Source organism: Ornithodoros turicata, chromosome 7 (assembly GCF_037126465.1).
Source record: "Ornithodoros turicata isolate Travis chromosome 7, ASM3712646v1, whole genome shotgun sequence".
Taxonomy (NCBI): domain Eukaryota; kingdom Metazoa; phylum Arthropoda; class Arachnida; order Ixodida; family Argasidae; genus Ornithodoros; species Ornithodoros turicata.
Genome location: NC_088207.1, coordinates 5,643,713 through 5,659,209, shown reverse-complemented (window position 1 = coordinate 5,659,209; position 15,497 = coordinate 5,643,713). Strand labels below are relative to the sequence as shown.

General features: G+C 48.2%; 1 protein-coding gene across 1 annotated transcript; it reads right to left on the bottom strand.

Moving 5' to 3' along the window:
• Positions 1 to 5,997: 5,997 nt before the first annotated feature.
• LOC135400395 (uncharacterized) lies at positions 5,998 to 6,819 on the bottom strand. Its single transcript, XM_064632238.1, has one exon. The coding sequence runs from the start codon at positions 6,817 to 6,819 to the stop codon at positions 5,998 to 6,000; it is 822 nt and encodes a 273-aa protein (XP_064488308.1).
• Between the last annotated feature and the right edge of the window lie 8,678 nt (positions 6,820 to 15,497).

Below are 15,497 nucleotides of genomic sequence, written 5' to 3'. Positions count from 1 at the left end.
TCCCACATATGACACATCAGATATAACAGCACGCCGCTCTTAATGCTGGAGCCATCCCAATAACACCACACCTGCTCTGAGGCGACGCAAAACTAAGAGCGCGAGCGCGCCAAGGTCAGCCCACCTCCCCTGCTCCTTGTTATTCATCCAAGTTCAGCTCCGCCCAAACGACCGAGACCCCGACTCCAAAGCCTGAACATAACGGTGAACTGCAAACTCCCCTCTCCCTCCCACCCACCAGCCAGCAAGGTCAGACATACAACTGAAACCTTCCCGCCACTACCGTTAAGCTCAGATTATCACAGGGGACGAGAACAGATACGCTGAAAATGGGGTACCTTATTCATGTCTAGTCATGCATACTTGCAATGCTTACTCTATGGGCAGTTGTATGCACCCAATCAACCACTCACGACTAATATCAACCCCACAACCTAAACCGAAGATTTCAACTTGAAAAACCCATCGCAGGGCCTTCAAATTCAATATCTCATCTTCGCACATAAATCAACATCAAACTCAGCATCAAATCATTGCCCGTCACTCAACATTACTGTCCCCATCACATCATTGCCCATCATTCAACATCAAACTCAACATAACATCACATCATTGAATCATTCAACATCAAACTCAACATCACATCACATCATTGCCCATCATTCAACATCAAACTCAACATCACATAACATCATTGCCCATCATTCAACTTCGCTCAACATCACATAACATCATTGCCCATCACTCAACATCACATCATTCTGAGTGATGTGATGGTGAATGATGTCGGTGATGGACATCATGAGTGAATTCGCCGACCTATGCACTGAACTACATCTTAGAAAGTCACACCAAGTCGTCAGTCATTTACACAGATTCTCTGAGCTCTTTTCAAGCAATAGGCAACATAGTGATGTTCAAAAACCTCCTTGTGCAGAAGGCACAGTGCCTTGCCGCTAAGGTAAGAAAAAAGGGTCTATCTTTGACATTCTGCTGGGTACCCAGTCATGTGGGTATAGCCGGGAATGAACTCGCTGATGCAGCTGCTACAGCTGCTCTTTCATCTGAGGTCAGTCGTTTTGATGTACCCTTACAAGATCTGCGACCTACACTTATGAGGGCCATAAATAACAAATGGCAACAGCACTGGAATACACTGCGCAGCAACAAACTTCATCTAGTTAAGCCCACCATTGTAAAACGGACAGAAATTTTTAACAGTCGTCTTCATGAAGTTGTTTCTGCCAGGCTGAGGATTGGGCACACGCATTTGACCCACAGCCACCTCATCCGCAATGAAGAGGCTCCGCATTTAAAGTCTTGTTTTAACTAAATCACTATATTTTTAACTTGTACTTTTATTACCATTGTCTTGGCGCATTATGGCCTTCGTCGCTTATGCGCCAGGAAAACCTGAATCATCATCATCAACTTCTGGATCACCTGCCGACGATCTCGACAAGCTGCATCATGCGTTTTCGATTAACATTAGGTGGCTCCTGACAACTTCAATGGCTTCAGGTGACTTGAGATGACCCAGACGTCTTCAGGTGACTTCAAATGACTCTAGGAGACTCCAGACATATTCACGTTACTTCAGCTGACTCCAGACGTCTATCAGTTGACACCTACGTGTTGTGGTGACTACGGCCGACGTCAAGGGACTCCAGCTGACTTTAAGTAAGTTACTTCGAGTAACTTTAGCTCACTCATGACATCTACAGGTGCCTTGAGGAGAACTTTGGTGACTCCAGATGTCTTCAAGTGCCCTCAGACATGTTCAGGTGACTTCAAAAACTTCAGCCGTCTTCATGTGACCTCAGTTGACTCCGGGCGTCTTACGGTGACTTCAAGTTACTTTAGGTAACTCAGAACATCTTCAGGTAACTTGAACTTACTGCCGACGTCATCATATGACACCAGATGTCTTCAGGCGACTCGGAATGACGTCATGTGACTGCCGATGGGGTGAGACATCTTTGTGCGACTTCAAGTGACTTTAGATCTCCTGAGGTGACTTCGGGTTACTTCAGGTGACTCCAGACGTCTTCAGGGTGACTCCACCTCACTACAAGTGACTTCGAGTAAATTCAGGTGACTCCTGACATCCTCAGGTGGCTTCAGGTGACTTTAGGTAATTTCATATGACACCAGACGTCTTCACTTGACTTCAGATATCTTCAGGTGCCTTGAGGTGACATCAAGCTCCCGACGTAGTGAAAACTTAAAAACGCGAGAGTTAGTGCAGTATAGAAAAAGTATTTGGCTACGGCAAAGAGCGTTGCCTGCAATTGGAAGAGGTTTTACTTGACACAGATCTGGCGTAAAAAGAAAGCTGTTCTTTATCACATTCTAAGGTTACATCCTTGCTTACGGGCAACTGAAAAGCCCTAGAGAATAATTATTCTCCAGAACAGGTTCTGTACAAGCATTGCTTGCGTTGGTTCCTGACTCTCGGGTAACATTCGCTGAGAAGAACTGCAATAGCATGTATAGCCAGGGAATCCCATTCTGGGCATGGACGTTCAAGCTGTAGACTATACAGAAGCCAGAAGCAAGGGATTTTTGCATGTTTCTTCATGAGTGAGATATATCTAAGAAAAACTTAAACACCTCCACATAATCTATAATTGTCCCGTCTGGGATGCGAAGCACGGATCACTTGCTCCTGTGACTCCTCTGGCTACCTGCCAACGGGCCGCCGATATACTACCCCCGCCATGCTGAGCAGAGTTGACCCAATGCTCCCTTTCCGCATGCCAGCGCATATCTCTCATCAAGACGCTTCATAACTTCATCGAATGCGCGTCGACGTGGACTTCACAGCAAAGTGGTGCTACAGCTTGAGACAAATTAAATCTGCCCACTGCTGTCACTGCGGTGCTGCTCAAGATGTCGACCGGGCCATCCGCTCTCCCTCACAAAATTGCTTGGCCCCTGGCCGCATCCAGCTCGCCAACGCTCATCAAGGCTCTCTTCGCCTTTTTGGACGCCACAGGACTTCGATCCTCATTGTAGCGGGACCCATTCCTTCATTCCCTGCTTCACCTCCAGCAACGGGGTAGAGTATCACCACCGGCGATGTAACTTCCCACCCATCATCCTGAAATAAAGTTTTTGTTGTGTCTTTATCTGTTTGAGTGAAATAGAAGCATGTTACCACCGAGCTTAAAAAGACGTTTTAGTGTATTCCTTGAAGCCCACCCGGCGTTTGACCGTATAAAATCCACTTTGCAATCACGGGAAATCTCGCTTGTTCCGGTGTCAGCGGAGCCACGGCTTCATGTCGAGGCCTGGGGTACCCAAAGGTGGAGTTCTGGTTCTGGCCCCTTTGCCTTTCAACATTGTCATGCTTGATGTTCAGAATGTACTTAATACGACCGGCAAAGTGACTATGTAAGGGTAAGGTGTGGCAAGATGAGACAGAAATTTGAATTTAGCATGAAATTTTTATTTTTCGTGTGTTAAAAAATCGCCATGTGCGTATTCTCAGGGGTTTAGAGCTTTTGAGCTTAAATTGATGAACGAATATAACCGGTTTAAAATAACCACACAACAAGAAATTTAAAAACTGCAGATTGTCTCAAACACACAAACCGAGCACCAGAAGTCTGATGCGTCGTTGGTCGCTTGCTTGTACGTGCGCCTCTGTTTTGCTGCAAATATCCTAGGAAACAGGAAAAGTTGCTGGAAAATCGTAGGCAATATGCAAAAAATAGATCCCTGGAGAACAAATATAAAGCCACATAATAGTTCACTTATCAGTTTCTAAATTACGTGAAATTTAAATTACATTAAATTGTCGTGTCTTGCCCCGTGCATCTCATCGGATGCATTATTTTTTTTCTACTGAACAACAGATATCCAAGAGCGCCCACATTTTGCATGTATCTACATGAAAGAATAAAGGCCTGTACTTACTTGCTCTTCGGGCACAGAAAACTGCTTACGATCTTTCTAGAGTTTGTGATGAAAGAATGAGTGTCCCAAGTCGACGATGTTGCTTCTTGGGGCTCCACGTCTCGATATGGGAACAAAAATAGCCTTGCATGTGCATCGTAAATACGAATATAATATGTTTGTTTATTTGTTTACAATACTGTTGATCCAGCTTTGGATCGTTACAGGAACTTCACTCACTGTTCACTCGCTACGCTCATGCCTACCACTTCGTTCTGCGCGTTGGCCGCCCGGCGGCGCCAATCTTTTCTGAAATGGCGGATTATGATGGTCGCCCAGCGGCATGCGCATTGGTACGCCATTTTTATGGTTTGACGGACAGCGTCGTACACAGCGATGGCTAAATTTCTGCTGTGATATTTTAATGTAACCTGGAGGCTGCGAGGGACTCATACTGCACCCAGTCCGTGGCAACATCTAATGTTGCCGTGCTGTTACCAGTGCCACTGAGACATTAAACGTTGCTGATGGTCAGCTACACTAATATCCTAAATAATTGAACGTTGCGAACAAGAAATTCAAAAATGCAGATTGCGTCATTTTGCCATCGCGTGCGGCTAGATGAGGCACGCCGTGATAATGGACTACGCAAATTAGTTTTTGCAATCCAAGCTTTCAAAGTAAAGCCCGTAGGCCCCTGGGCAAACCTCCTTAAGTCCGCCGCTCATATGATGTGCAATAAAACCACACAGAACCCGGTACTATTTTGCTCCACCGTTCTTTGCAAACAAGGCACCGGCAGCATGATGTGTCTTGTGTGACCTGTCTTGTGACTTACATTGACAGAGTAAGCCTTCGGAACGCTGCTGCACAGATGACAAGACAAAGGACTACAGAAAATCGCACCTTTTTTGTGGGGTCTTTAGATTTCAGGCAGAAGTAATCGATTTTTCCCTCTTCAACGCAAACACCAATCCGGATAATACTCATGTGCAATAAAGCGGACATGCAGAGCCACCTATGAGTGAAGTTTCAAGCGCATGGAGCAACGAGTCTGAGACAGGCGGCGTCCAGCAAAAATGTCGCATCTTGGCTGCTCCTGCGTATATGCTGGTAAACCATGGAGTCAGAATAGAAGTCCCGCGCCGAAAGCCGTAGCGAGAGAGGGCACGGAAGAATATTAGTAACTCTTTATGAGGTTCAAGCGAGGATAATGATGAAATCGACAGTAAATTCTGTCGTTTCTGTAGAGCATCCGTTTTCATCTGCAGACCTCCTGCTTAGTGGACTGGCTATTGGATTGTAATTTTGACAACCAGTTGTTCTTGCGAGCTGTGACGTCAAGGTGTCTTGAAGGTAAGTATTTAGTACTACTCTTAGACACTTTACAAGATTGGGTATTTAGTACTCTACTCGGACTGAACCACCCTATTCAGTCTCACCAACACTGACGTCGAGGTATCTTGAAGGTAACGAGTTACTTTCAAAAGTATTTAGTAATATTCTAACTTGGACAATTTTACAGATTGGGTTGTTGACGTAGAGACAAACACAGCCGGAAGGGTCAACGGAGGGTGTCTACTCTGGGCTGTCTGGCCCCGAACTAAGAGGAAAAGAACAACGGCTCGCGGGCCGAAGGTTTGGCGCGAGAATTGAACCGGTGGTCGTGGACCACTTCATCGTCGTCTGCTACATCGCCCCCACTGGAGACAGCGGAAAGCTGTCTGACCACGTGACAGTCTTGACGGAACGGGTCAAAGATGGTGGTGAAGGGCTGGAGTCATTGTGGTTGAATCGGAGAAGGTCGGAAGTGGGCGGTGCTTCAATGCAGGCTGGCTTGAGCCGCCCACGCTGATCGTGTCTTCGTTACCGTTGACGTTGACACGGTGGTTCTTGCCGGAGCGTTCGATAGCCGTGCGGGGACTGGAGTATGGAGGAACGAGGGACCTCCGGACGTCGTCAGTGCGGATGAACACATGCGTCGCCGTAGGAAGATCCAGCGGGACGAAAGGGGTGTAAGAGGTTGAAGTACGTGGGAGAACCGGGCGCAGTGTGCGGAAGAAGTGTGTAGTTGTAGAACAAACAGGCATGTATGTGTCAGGCTGGCCGAGGATATCGGCGACTACAACCCAGGTCGGACTTGAATGCAGCACATGGGTCGAGTAGGACCAGCGGTCGAGTAGGACCAGACATGTCGGGCATCGGGCAGGCTTCGGGCCACCGGGTGCATCGGTCCACTGCTTTGAACAGATAGCGGAAACCAGACGACGGCGGAAGGGGACCGATGATGACGATGTGCACAACATCGAAACGGCTGTACGGGAGGCCAAATTGCTGGTGCGGCAATTTTGTATGCCGATGCACCTTGGATCGCTGGCAGGGGTTGCACGAACGGGCCCAGGCTCTTACGTCGGGGTTGATAGAGGGCCAAACAAAACGAGCGGTCACCATGCGCTGGGTGGCACAAATACCGGTGTGGGCCCGGTTGTGGACTGCAGCAAAGGCCGTGCACCGGTAGGGCGCCGTTACGAAAGGCCTAGGCTTTGCCCGAGTACTGTCGCAACAGATGGTCAAGTGAGAGCCGTGTATGGGGAGGTCGGTGAACCTGAGCGAGGATGTACCACGCCGATGAAGCTGCAGAAGTTCGTCGCCAGTGGCCTGTGCAGCAGCTATGGCATCGGGAATAAGCGGCTGGACGATGGGAGAGACGCTCGCAGTCCGGCTAAGGGCGTATGCAGGAGAGTTTGCGGTTGCGGGGACGTGCTGAATGTCCGCGCAAAACTCTGCGAGATAGGCCAGGTGCCGGATTTCCTGTGGCGAGTAGCGGCTGCTCGCCGACCGGAATGCGTGCGTAAGCGGCTTGTGGTCCGTTAGGATGGTGAATAGCCGACCCTCGAGAAATTGGCGGAAGTGGCGCATCGGAAGATAGGCTAGCAGTTCGCGGCCGAGAGTACTGTAATTCTGCTCCGCCGGCTTGAGGACCTTGGAGAAGGAAGCAACTGGTTCCCAAGCCTCATTGATCTACTGCTGAAGTACTGCACCGGCAGCAATGCCTGACGCGTCGACCATCAGGGACGTGGGGGCGCCAAGCTTGGGATGGGAAAGCATGGTACAGCGGGCGAGGTCGGTAATGACTTGAGTGAATGCGGCATCGGCATCTGGACTCCACTGAAGGGCGGACGAAGGGGTTTTGTGCCCGGCGAGGAGGGTGTCCAAAGGGCGCACAGTCTCGGCACAGTGGGGTATAAAACGCCTATAGAAATTGACGAGGCCGAGGAAACGGCGTAACTGGCGCAAGGAATGCGGGCGAGAAAAGTTGGTGATCGTCTCTACCTTGCTCTCGAGCGGAGCAATGCCTTCGGTTGCCACCTTGTGGCCCAGAAATTTGGTAGATGAGACGCCGAACACGCATCTCTCCACGTTGACCACAATTCCATGGGCGGCCAGTCGTTCGAAGAGCAGCCAAACGTGCCGTTCGTGTTCTTCTGCCATCGAGCTTGCCACCAAGAGATCGTCGATGTAAGCAAAGACGAAGGGTTGCCCACGAACCACGCAGTCAACGAATCGCTGGAATGTTTGAGCCGCGTTGCGCAAGCCAACAGACATGCGCGGGAACTCAAACAGACCAAAAGGGGTGGTGATTGCGGTTTTCTTGACGTCCTCGGCTGCGACCGGGATGTGATGGTAGGCCTTCATCAGGTCAATCTTGCTGTAGCAGGCGGTGCCGTGCAAGCTAACCGTGAAGGCGAGGTAGTGGGTAGTGATTCAGAACGGTGGTAAGATTCAGGGCGCGGTAATCGCCGCATGGGCGTTAGTCACCCGTCTTCTTTGGGGCCATGTGCAACGGCGATGACCAGCCACTTGAGAAAGGCCGGGCTACACCGATAGCGAGCATGTGGTCGAACTCCGCGCGCGCAATCTTAAACGTCTCCGGGGCGAGGCGACGAGGCAGCGCGAAAACTGGGGTGCCGGAGGTCTTGATGTAGTGAACTACGCTGTGACTGACAGGCTTCGACCAATCAGGTGCTTGCGTAAGTGTGGGAAATTCACGCAGGATGGCAGCGTTCGGTGACAGCAAGGCAGAAATGGTCGTGAGCGTCGGAGATGGAACGTCACTAGCGGAGAAAGCTCGGACAGAGAGGCTCGTGGACAAGTCTACGAGGCGCTTCCGCGCTACGTCGACAGTAAGGCGGAAATTCTGAAGGAAGCCCGCCCCCAAGATTGTTCTGTTGACGGCCGCTACGAGGAAGAGCCATGGGAAATTTCGGTGCAGCCCAAGCTTCAGCGTAAGGGACGCCTGGTGGTAGACCAGAATGCCGGTGTCGTAAACGGCAGTGAGGTGGAAAAGGGGCTTGCGTCGCCGGTCATGAGCGTTTGTACACTGAGCGGTAGCACACTGACTTCGGCGCCGGTATCGACGAAAACCCTGCCCCTGACGTGTGGTCGGTGACGAAGTAGAGACGGCTGCATGAAGCGTCGGAGACGGCCGGAGCCGTTAGCGGTCCCTGGAAAAGTTTCCCTGCCAGGAGCAGGGACATCTACATCTTCGGGCATTGGAGCCGAAACGGCGATGGTAGTGGCAAGGGCCAGCTTCTTGTTCGGGGCAATGAAATCGCGGAGAGCGCCGACAGAACCGGACCGGAAACGACGTCGGTCAGATGATGATGATTATTCAGGGTTTTATGGCGCACGGACAACTAAGGTCATAGTGCGTCAAAGCTAACGTCGCTCAGAGCTCCGACGGCGCGACCGAAGGGGGGTCGGGTGAATCGGATACCCGGATCACCCGGATAGGCGGGTGAAATCCTCACGAAGCTGCACAACTGGATCGAGTGTGCTGGCGAACTGTGGCGGTGGAACACTGGGGTGTGAGGTGGGAGCTTGGGTGGTACGCAAAGGAACTTCGGCGGTGCTGAGTGCGGCGCTCGTAACGGCGGCGATGTGCGGGGGGACACCTCCATTATATTGCCAGTGCCGCCGCCAATTGGGGACGCGCCAAGTCGGAGGCTGTGGCCAGTATCATCTGAACGTTGGTGGAAAGGCGCTGGAGGAAAAGCTCCTTCAAGAGAGCATGGACGAAGGTCGGCGCGAGCTCACCGAGTAAGGCTTGCATGTCGCGCAGAAACTGACTTGGTCTGCGGTCGCCCAGTTCTTCTGCGGTTAGGAGTTGATGTATCTCCTTATGCGGTTAGGAGTTATGTATGTATTTGCGCACGGACGCAGTCGTTCGGTCGAGGATGGCCGCCTTCAAAGAGCCGTACGGATCAACAGCTGGCGGAGCGCAAGGACGTCAGCGATCTGGGCGGCGACGTCTGGCGGAAGCACGCACACGACGTGGCGGAACTTCGTCAGCTGGTTGGTGACGTTTGCCAGGGAAAACGGGCACTCAACTTGCAGGACTGTGGGGTTCTGCGACCAGAAGGGAGGCACAGCCGAAAGACACAGTCGGAACGGTCAAACTCTGGGCTGTCTGGCTACGAACTAATAGGAAAATAACAAGGGCTCGCAGGACGAAGGTTTGACGCGAGAATTGAACCGGTGGTCTAGGACAACTTCATCGTCGTCTGCTACAGGTTACTTAGCGCTCTACTCAAACTGGACCTCCCTATTGAGTGTCACAAACACTTTCTGTGCTACACATAGAGCCGTTGCGCCGTGAAACGATAAGAAATGGAAGGACCACCGCACTGAACCTCATGGGTAACCAAGCAAAGCTGTTGGCGTTCGCCGAGACGTCATCATCTCAACTTCAAAAACAACCTGAAGCTGTTGTTTCAATCTGTAACTTAAATGTGCCTTTCTCCCCATTCTGCAGCATGTATAGTGCAACAAGGCATCCCAAGTACTGCTCTTAATCATTGATTGCTACATATTCTCAATTTAGTGAATTAAGAAAGCAGTTGAACACTTTTGATTTGAACAATGAAACAATTTGAACAATTTTTGAGCACTTCTGATTTTTGTATTTAGATAATTGATGCGAATAAGAAGCCCTCGTGTTCAGAGCCAATCATATCTACGTACGTCCACACCACGGAGAAACGGCTAACTACGATATCACCAAAGACAACGAGGAACCTACAATCGATTAAGTTGGCTGTGTTCATCGCACGGAGCAATGAAAGTTGGCTCCTTAAAATTTTCGCTTTTGTGCGCGTCGTATTGTCCGTTGCCTTATTGCACAAGAAAAAAAGAAAGAGAGAAAGAAAAAAAAACTAATGGCCTTTGGTGACTAGTCTACGATCTGCCTTCGAAAGACGCTTACCTCGTTAAGAGAGCCCGTTACTGAACAAGAGAGGATAGTGACACTTTCGCGACGTTTGCCATCCGCCGTCGGTGAGTACACCTGTAGGAGCGGTGCGTCTTGCCTGTAGGAGACAAATTTCCAGCCTGAAATGTGAGGTCTGACTGCTCGCTACGTCACGCTCATATCCAGACGTCACTCCTGCTGATCGAACTGGGCATTCCAAGCCACGCACCATCGCTCATTAACATGCACGGTGACAAGACACCGTTCAGAAAAAAATATTTCGCATGATGGTTCTTGCTAAACTGCTTGAATAACGGAGCAATGATTAGAAGAAGGTCATGTGTTTTTTGTTTTTTTTTGTTGGCGCAACGCATCGGGTGGGACTGGAAGGCTTTCACCTTCAAAGCGAAGAACTGAACCCGCAGCTGCATCATATCTTCACGAAGTATTCACTGACTTCACAGCTGGAGGTAATAGAATCCACCACGTCTGCAGAACAATCAGCGTCTGGACTTTCCAGAGTACTGTGATGCATTATAAAGATACACGTTAATAGAATAGGGCATCAAGCACCTATGTGGGGGACAGCAAGAAATAATGACGTTGCCACTGCTCGTGCCCAGAAGCCAAACCGCACTTTGGGTTCTGGAGGCCCACGTATTTTCAAAAAGCTGACATCTGTGACAACTTGACAAATATACATTTTTCTTTTGTAATCCTCCGTTGTTGGCCGTTGCACAAACTGCAGCGCTCATCTGGAATCCGTAAAAACAACCAGAACCGAACGGAGCTGTCAGTAATTTTTACGCAGCTGTGCTATCTGCCGGTTTTCCTGGGTTTTCCTTACAAGCTCTCAGAAATATGTCGGTACAATTCCCTTAGAAGTCGGCCCAGGACGCACATTCTCCGGGACGTCAGTCGTGACGTTGCGCACCCCTGTGAGGCAGACAACGGCGAGCTCCTTCACCATCACGACCACCACCACTGGGCCACAACACCGTGTTGATAAATCGGAGCCATGTGGACCTCACGTACAGTTGTTGTGATACCTTATTTAAGAGCAAGTCTTTAATTGCGATTTAATTAACAGCAATTAAGAGCAAGACCGTTCTACGTGCATGACGGGAAAGGGAAAAGCGGATGGGATGTGCGAACGGCTGACCTACTTGCATAGCGTTATAAGCGTGTTTCTTTGTCAAACAAACTTCCTGTTTGTCAGTCAGTACTCTTCGTGTTCGTCCTTTCGTTCTGTCTCCTGTGTTTGAGTATTTTATCGCTTTTAACGCAGAAGGTGGTTGGTAAACTCTGCCCGAATAAACACGATCACCAAAGGCAAAAGGAAGGAGAGATGTAGTCGCAAACGGTTGTGATCAGATGGTAGAGGTGAACGGACATCATATCAACGTTTCGTTTCTACGCACCAAGACTGAAGTCACGCAAACGCCCGTGATGTTTCCCGCAGATGGACATGAAGTTACAGCACTGCACAGGCATGGCCTTACCCGGGCCGGGCCTGGCCGGGTAAATCTTCTTTTTTTTTCTTGCTTGCCCAGCATGGACTCGGTTTAACAATATGGGTCCAGACCTGTACGTTACCGGGACTAGTTTGGGCTCAAGCATGTGTTACCTCACCATTAGTGAGTTAGGGTCGACTTTTACAGCTGACTACACTTGGCCCAGGTAATCTATATATTTTTTTCGGGCTCGAGCCGGGAAACCAAGAATACTTCGGGTTTGCGAGGGCCCGGGCAAGGTGTGGAGCCAACGGGATCGGACCGGACGTGATCCTAAAAATGCGGCCCGTTCAGTACTCTGTGAAATCGATATTCTTCCAGAATTTTTGCGGGTGTTTGATGCATTTCAAGGGCAGCATTCCGGGACACCTCATCTGAAACCCGGCTTGACCTGATAGCAGAGGACTAGGCAAGGAAGCGAAGTTCACAGGGTGGTGAGTGAGTTACGTGAGGAGGAACAGATTTGGGCAGTGAGTGGAGGACATATCTGAGGCGAACAATTTTCTTCTCGCGCCGCGACCGACAACAACACTGATAACACGCCCGGGAAATTTCGCGAAAGCTAAAGAATAAGACGTGATGCATAACTCTGGGAACGAGCATGAGACTTTCCAGATATCGGGAAATTGCCGGATGAAATTGATTGACTGAATTGTGATTGCCTTGTGGATGACAAATTAACTAAATGTGAGTTCTAAGGGCGCGGCAAGGAAAACAGCTACGGTCCGCAGATGATATGCAAACTACGTAATTACATGATGATACCGTCAATGTCAAGTTTGTATCAAGAGTTATTACGAGTTAAAATAGAGGAATTTTCCGCCTGTGAGTGCCACTTGGGCAACGATTTGACAAAATGTCTGAAGTATATAGACTGGGCTGGTTTGTGTAAGTCCAGAAGGGACCAAAGAAGAAGCACGAAACAACAACAGAGCGACTTGTGCGTGGTCTTGACTCCTGTTTGTTCTTTGGTCGCTTGAAAATGAACAATTTGACCAAACGACACCTCGCAAGGTGTAGCAAGGGAACAGGCATGGGCCGCGTAGTCATAGCTACTATAAGCATGGATATACGACTACGTAGTTAAATGATGACGTCTTCGATATCACGTTTATGTCAAGAGTTATCACGAAATAAAATGGAATATATGACAATTTGGCGTCTACGAGTGCTATCTGGGTAATTAGCTGATCAAACGCGACTTAAATTTTGGTGCAGTAAATATATTTATACCCGTATCCACCAACTTCCTTAAACCATTGGTTTAGTGACGTCGGGTTTAAATCGATCACGTGAGACTTTCGTTCGTCAATCCTGGATCACCACCCCATGCTCTACTACCTGCTGCTGTGAAACCTTTGGCACCGCTCACCGCCCGCACATAGCGAGCTTCTTGCACGGCGCATGCGCATTTCGCTAGAGTCTGCCAGAAGTGGTGGTGACTGATAGGCCTAATCCCCGATTCACGAAGAATTTTTCATCAAATCTTGGGTAAGTTTTGATTGATATAGTTACTAGAAGCGCAGAGGAGATGGATTTTATCGCAATAGGACGAATATTTGCTTCAAATATTCCATTTCGATTATCCACCCAAGCTACTTAAACCGGTGGTTTCAGACCCATGCACTTGAATGGGACGCATTTTAAACTAGGGGAGGGGCTAGTTTAACGTCGGTCTAACTACGCTACAACTGCGAACGTGTGTGTTGAAAAAACTATCGTAGAGTGGTTGCGGTAGGGGATGTTGCACTAATTCGAAGTCTGACTGGTGTCAAAATTAATCAGAATCATTTTAAATGCACGGCTAGTAAAGAAAAGCGGCGTAACGCTTGACCGTGGGCACGGAATGCTGCAGTTGTTTTTAGAAGGCGCTATTGCGAACTCTTGCATAGTAAACGTAAAAAACATCGTGAAAGTGTGGTCAAAGAGAGTTAAATCGCCAATCGACATGTGCCAGGACAAAATCCAGATACCAATCCAATGGACCGAGAGATCGTGTGGATGGACGAACGTCAATGTGCATCTACGAAAACAAAGCATAATAGTGCTGGCGCTTATTATGAGTGTCATCTCCTGTGATACACACTGAAAGCACCCCGGTCATTGTACAGTAAGAGCAATAACATACTAGATGGTTGTTGCGAGCTCCGACGGAGAAGTGGAGGGGCGTTATTCACAGGCATGTTTATCAACCATCCCAGTATATCTCACCTCTTCGCAGCGTATCTAATCTCCAGAGACATTTAACCTTGCAATAGGACTGATCATAAAGTGCATTAGCGTCTTGTGGCTGGTGGGTGGGTACTATCGAGGTGTGCAGATATTGCATGTTGTTGCACTACACTGAACACAAAATTTAAGCAGGTTCTGGGTTCCCAGATTATGAAAATACTGGAGCACAAGCGAATGAGGTCCCCATTTTCCCTGGATTCACATGCAAGCATAGATGAAACTGAGATGTGTGTTTTACGTATTTCAGCAGGCCACAGCAGAAGAGAATCTATCGAATTTATCGTCTGGTAACAGTAGATCTGTCTGTAGGTCTGCTTCTGCAAAAGATACTACAGAGCATCGTGCCAAAGAAGGTTGCAAACCTTTTGGGAGCATCATTACTTTTGGAGGTCAACAATTGGAGGTACATAACCATGACCAATCACTGACAGCTTTTGTGCAATATATAAGCACAGGTATTTTTGAGATTATTTATGAAACATTATCTGTTATGGACGCATTCAAAACAACAACCATGTATTTGTGAACTTTTTGTTTATATTCAGACAATAAAGTACGTAGTTCCACAAGGATGACTTTTTTCATAGAGGCATGCACTCTCGATACCCTGCTGGATTAGTTATCAAGGTCAACATAAGTGAGCAATGATGCACAAAGAAAAAAAAATCCTTGCTGTATTCCACATGCGGACTCCACTAATATATCTGAGGTGTCGTACTGCAATAGAGCTGAATCGTACAGGAAGAAAGGGCAATGTGTACAGAAACTATGAGGCTCCCATTGGGCGGCAATTAAAGTTGAAAATTAGATCAAATGCAATTACTGCATATAGGACATTCCAGATGAATATAACAAAACGTTGGCTATAGACTCATCAATAGATGATATTAGCAATTATAATAGTAGTATAATGGTATATTGGTATAATGGCAATGGTAGTATAACAGTAGAATAATGGAAATGTGGATCCGCTATAGCTGCAGCATGAGCTCATGGATAAATTGTACCTACATGGCTACGTGACTGTTGTCAACTACTTAAGAGAAAGTTAGCTTGCGTTAACATGGGTGGATTTAATTGTCCTGCAAGTGCAGCCATTTATATCTACAGGAGACACAAGCACACACAAGCACACTGAGCACACAAGCACGACGAAGAGCATGAACCCATGTTAACAGTAGCTATCGTTCTTTTAGGTCATTGATAGCTGCCATATGACCGCATAGTTAATTTCTGTGCACATGTGTTCAGTGTGGATATAGACGAAGCAGTAAAGCAGGGTAAACATGCACCCATATTACATAACTCTCCTTTTATCTTGTTGATAGCTGAGATATGGCTTCAGAATTTCGAAGAATCATGCCATATGATTTATACTACTCTACCGCATCCACATTGCAATCATGCTCCTATTTATCGCGAATGCCACAATGCCTGTAATTTGGTGTTGTGCCTGTTTTCAACATGTCTGAATAGCCAAGTTCCAAAGTAGTGAACCAAACCAATATTCACTTCAATTATGCATATGCATAGTACTGCACTGTACTTTCAATTTTGTATACAACTTGTTCTCCTTATACCAGCTCAGGTGCATGCAAAGT

What these genes read in the sequence shown, in the direction of transcription:
- LOC135400395 (XM_064632238.1), bottom strand. Translation starts at nt 6,819, where the DNA reads ATGCGCCACTTCCGCCAATTTCTCGAGGGTCGGCTATTCACCATCCTA.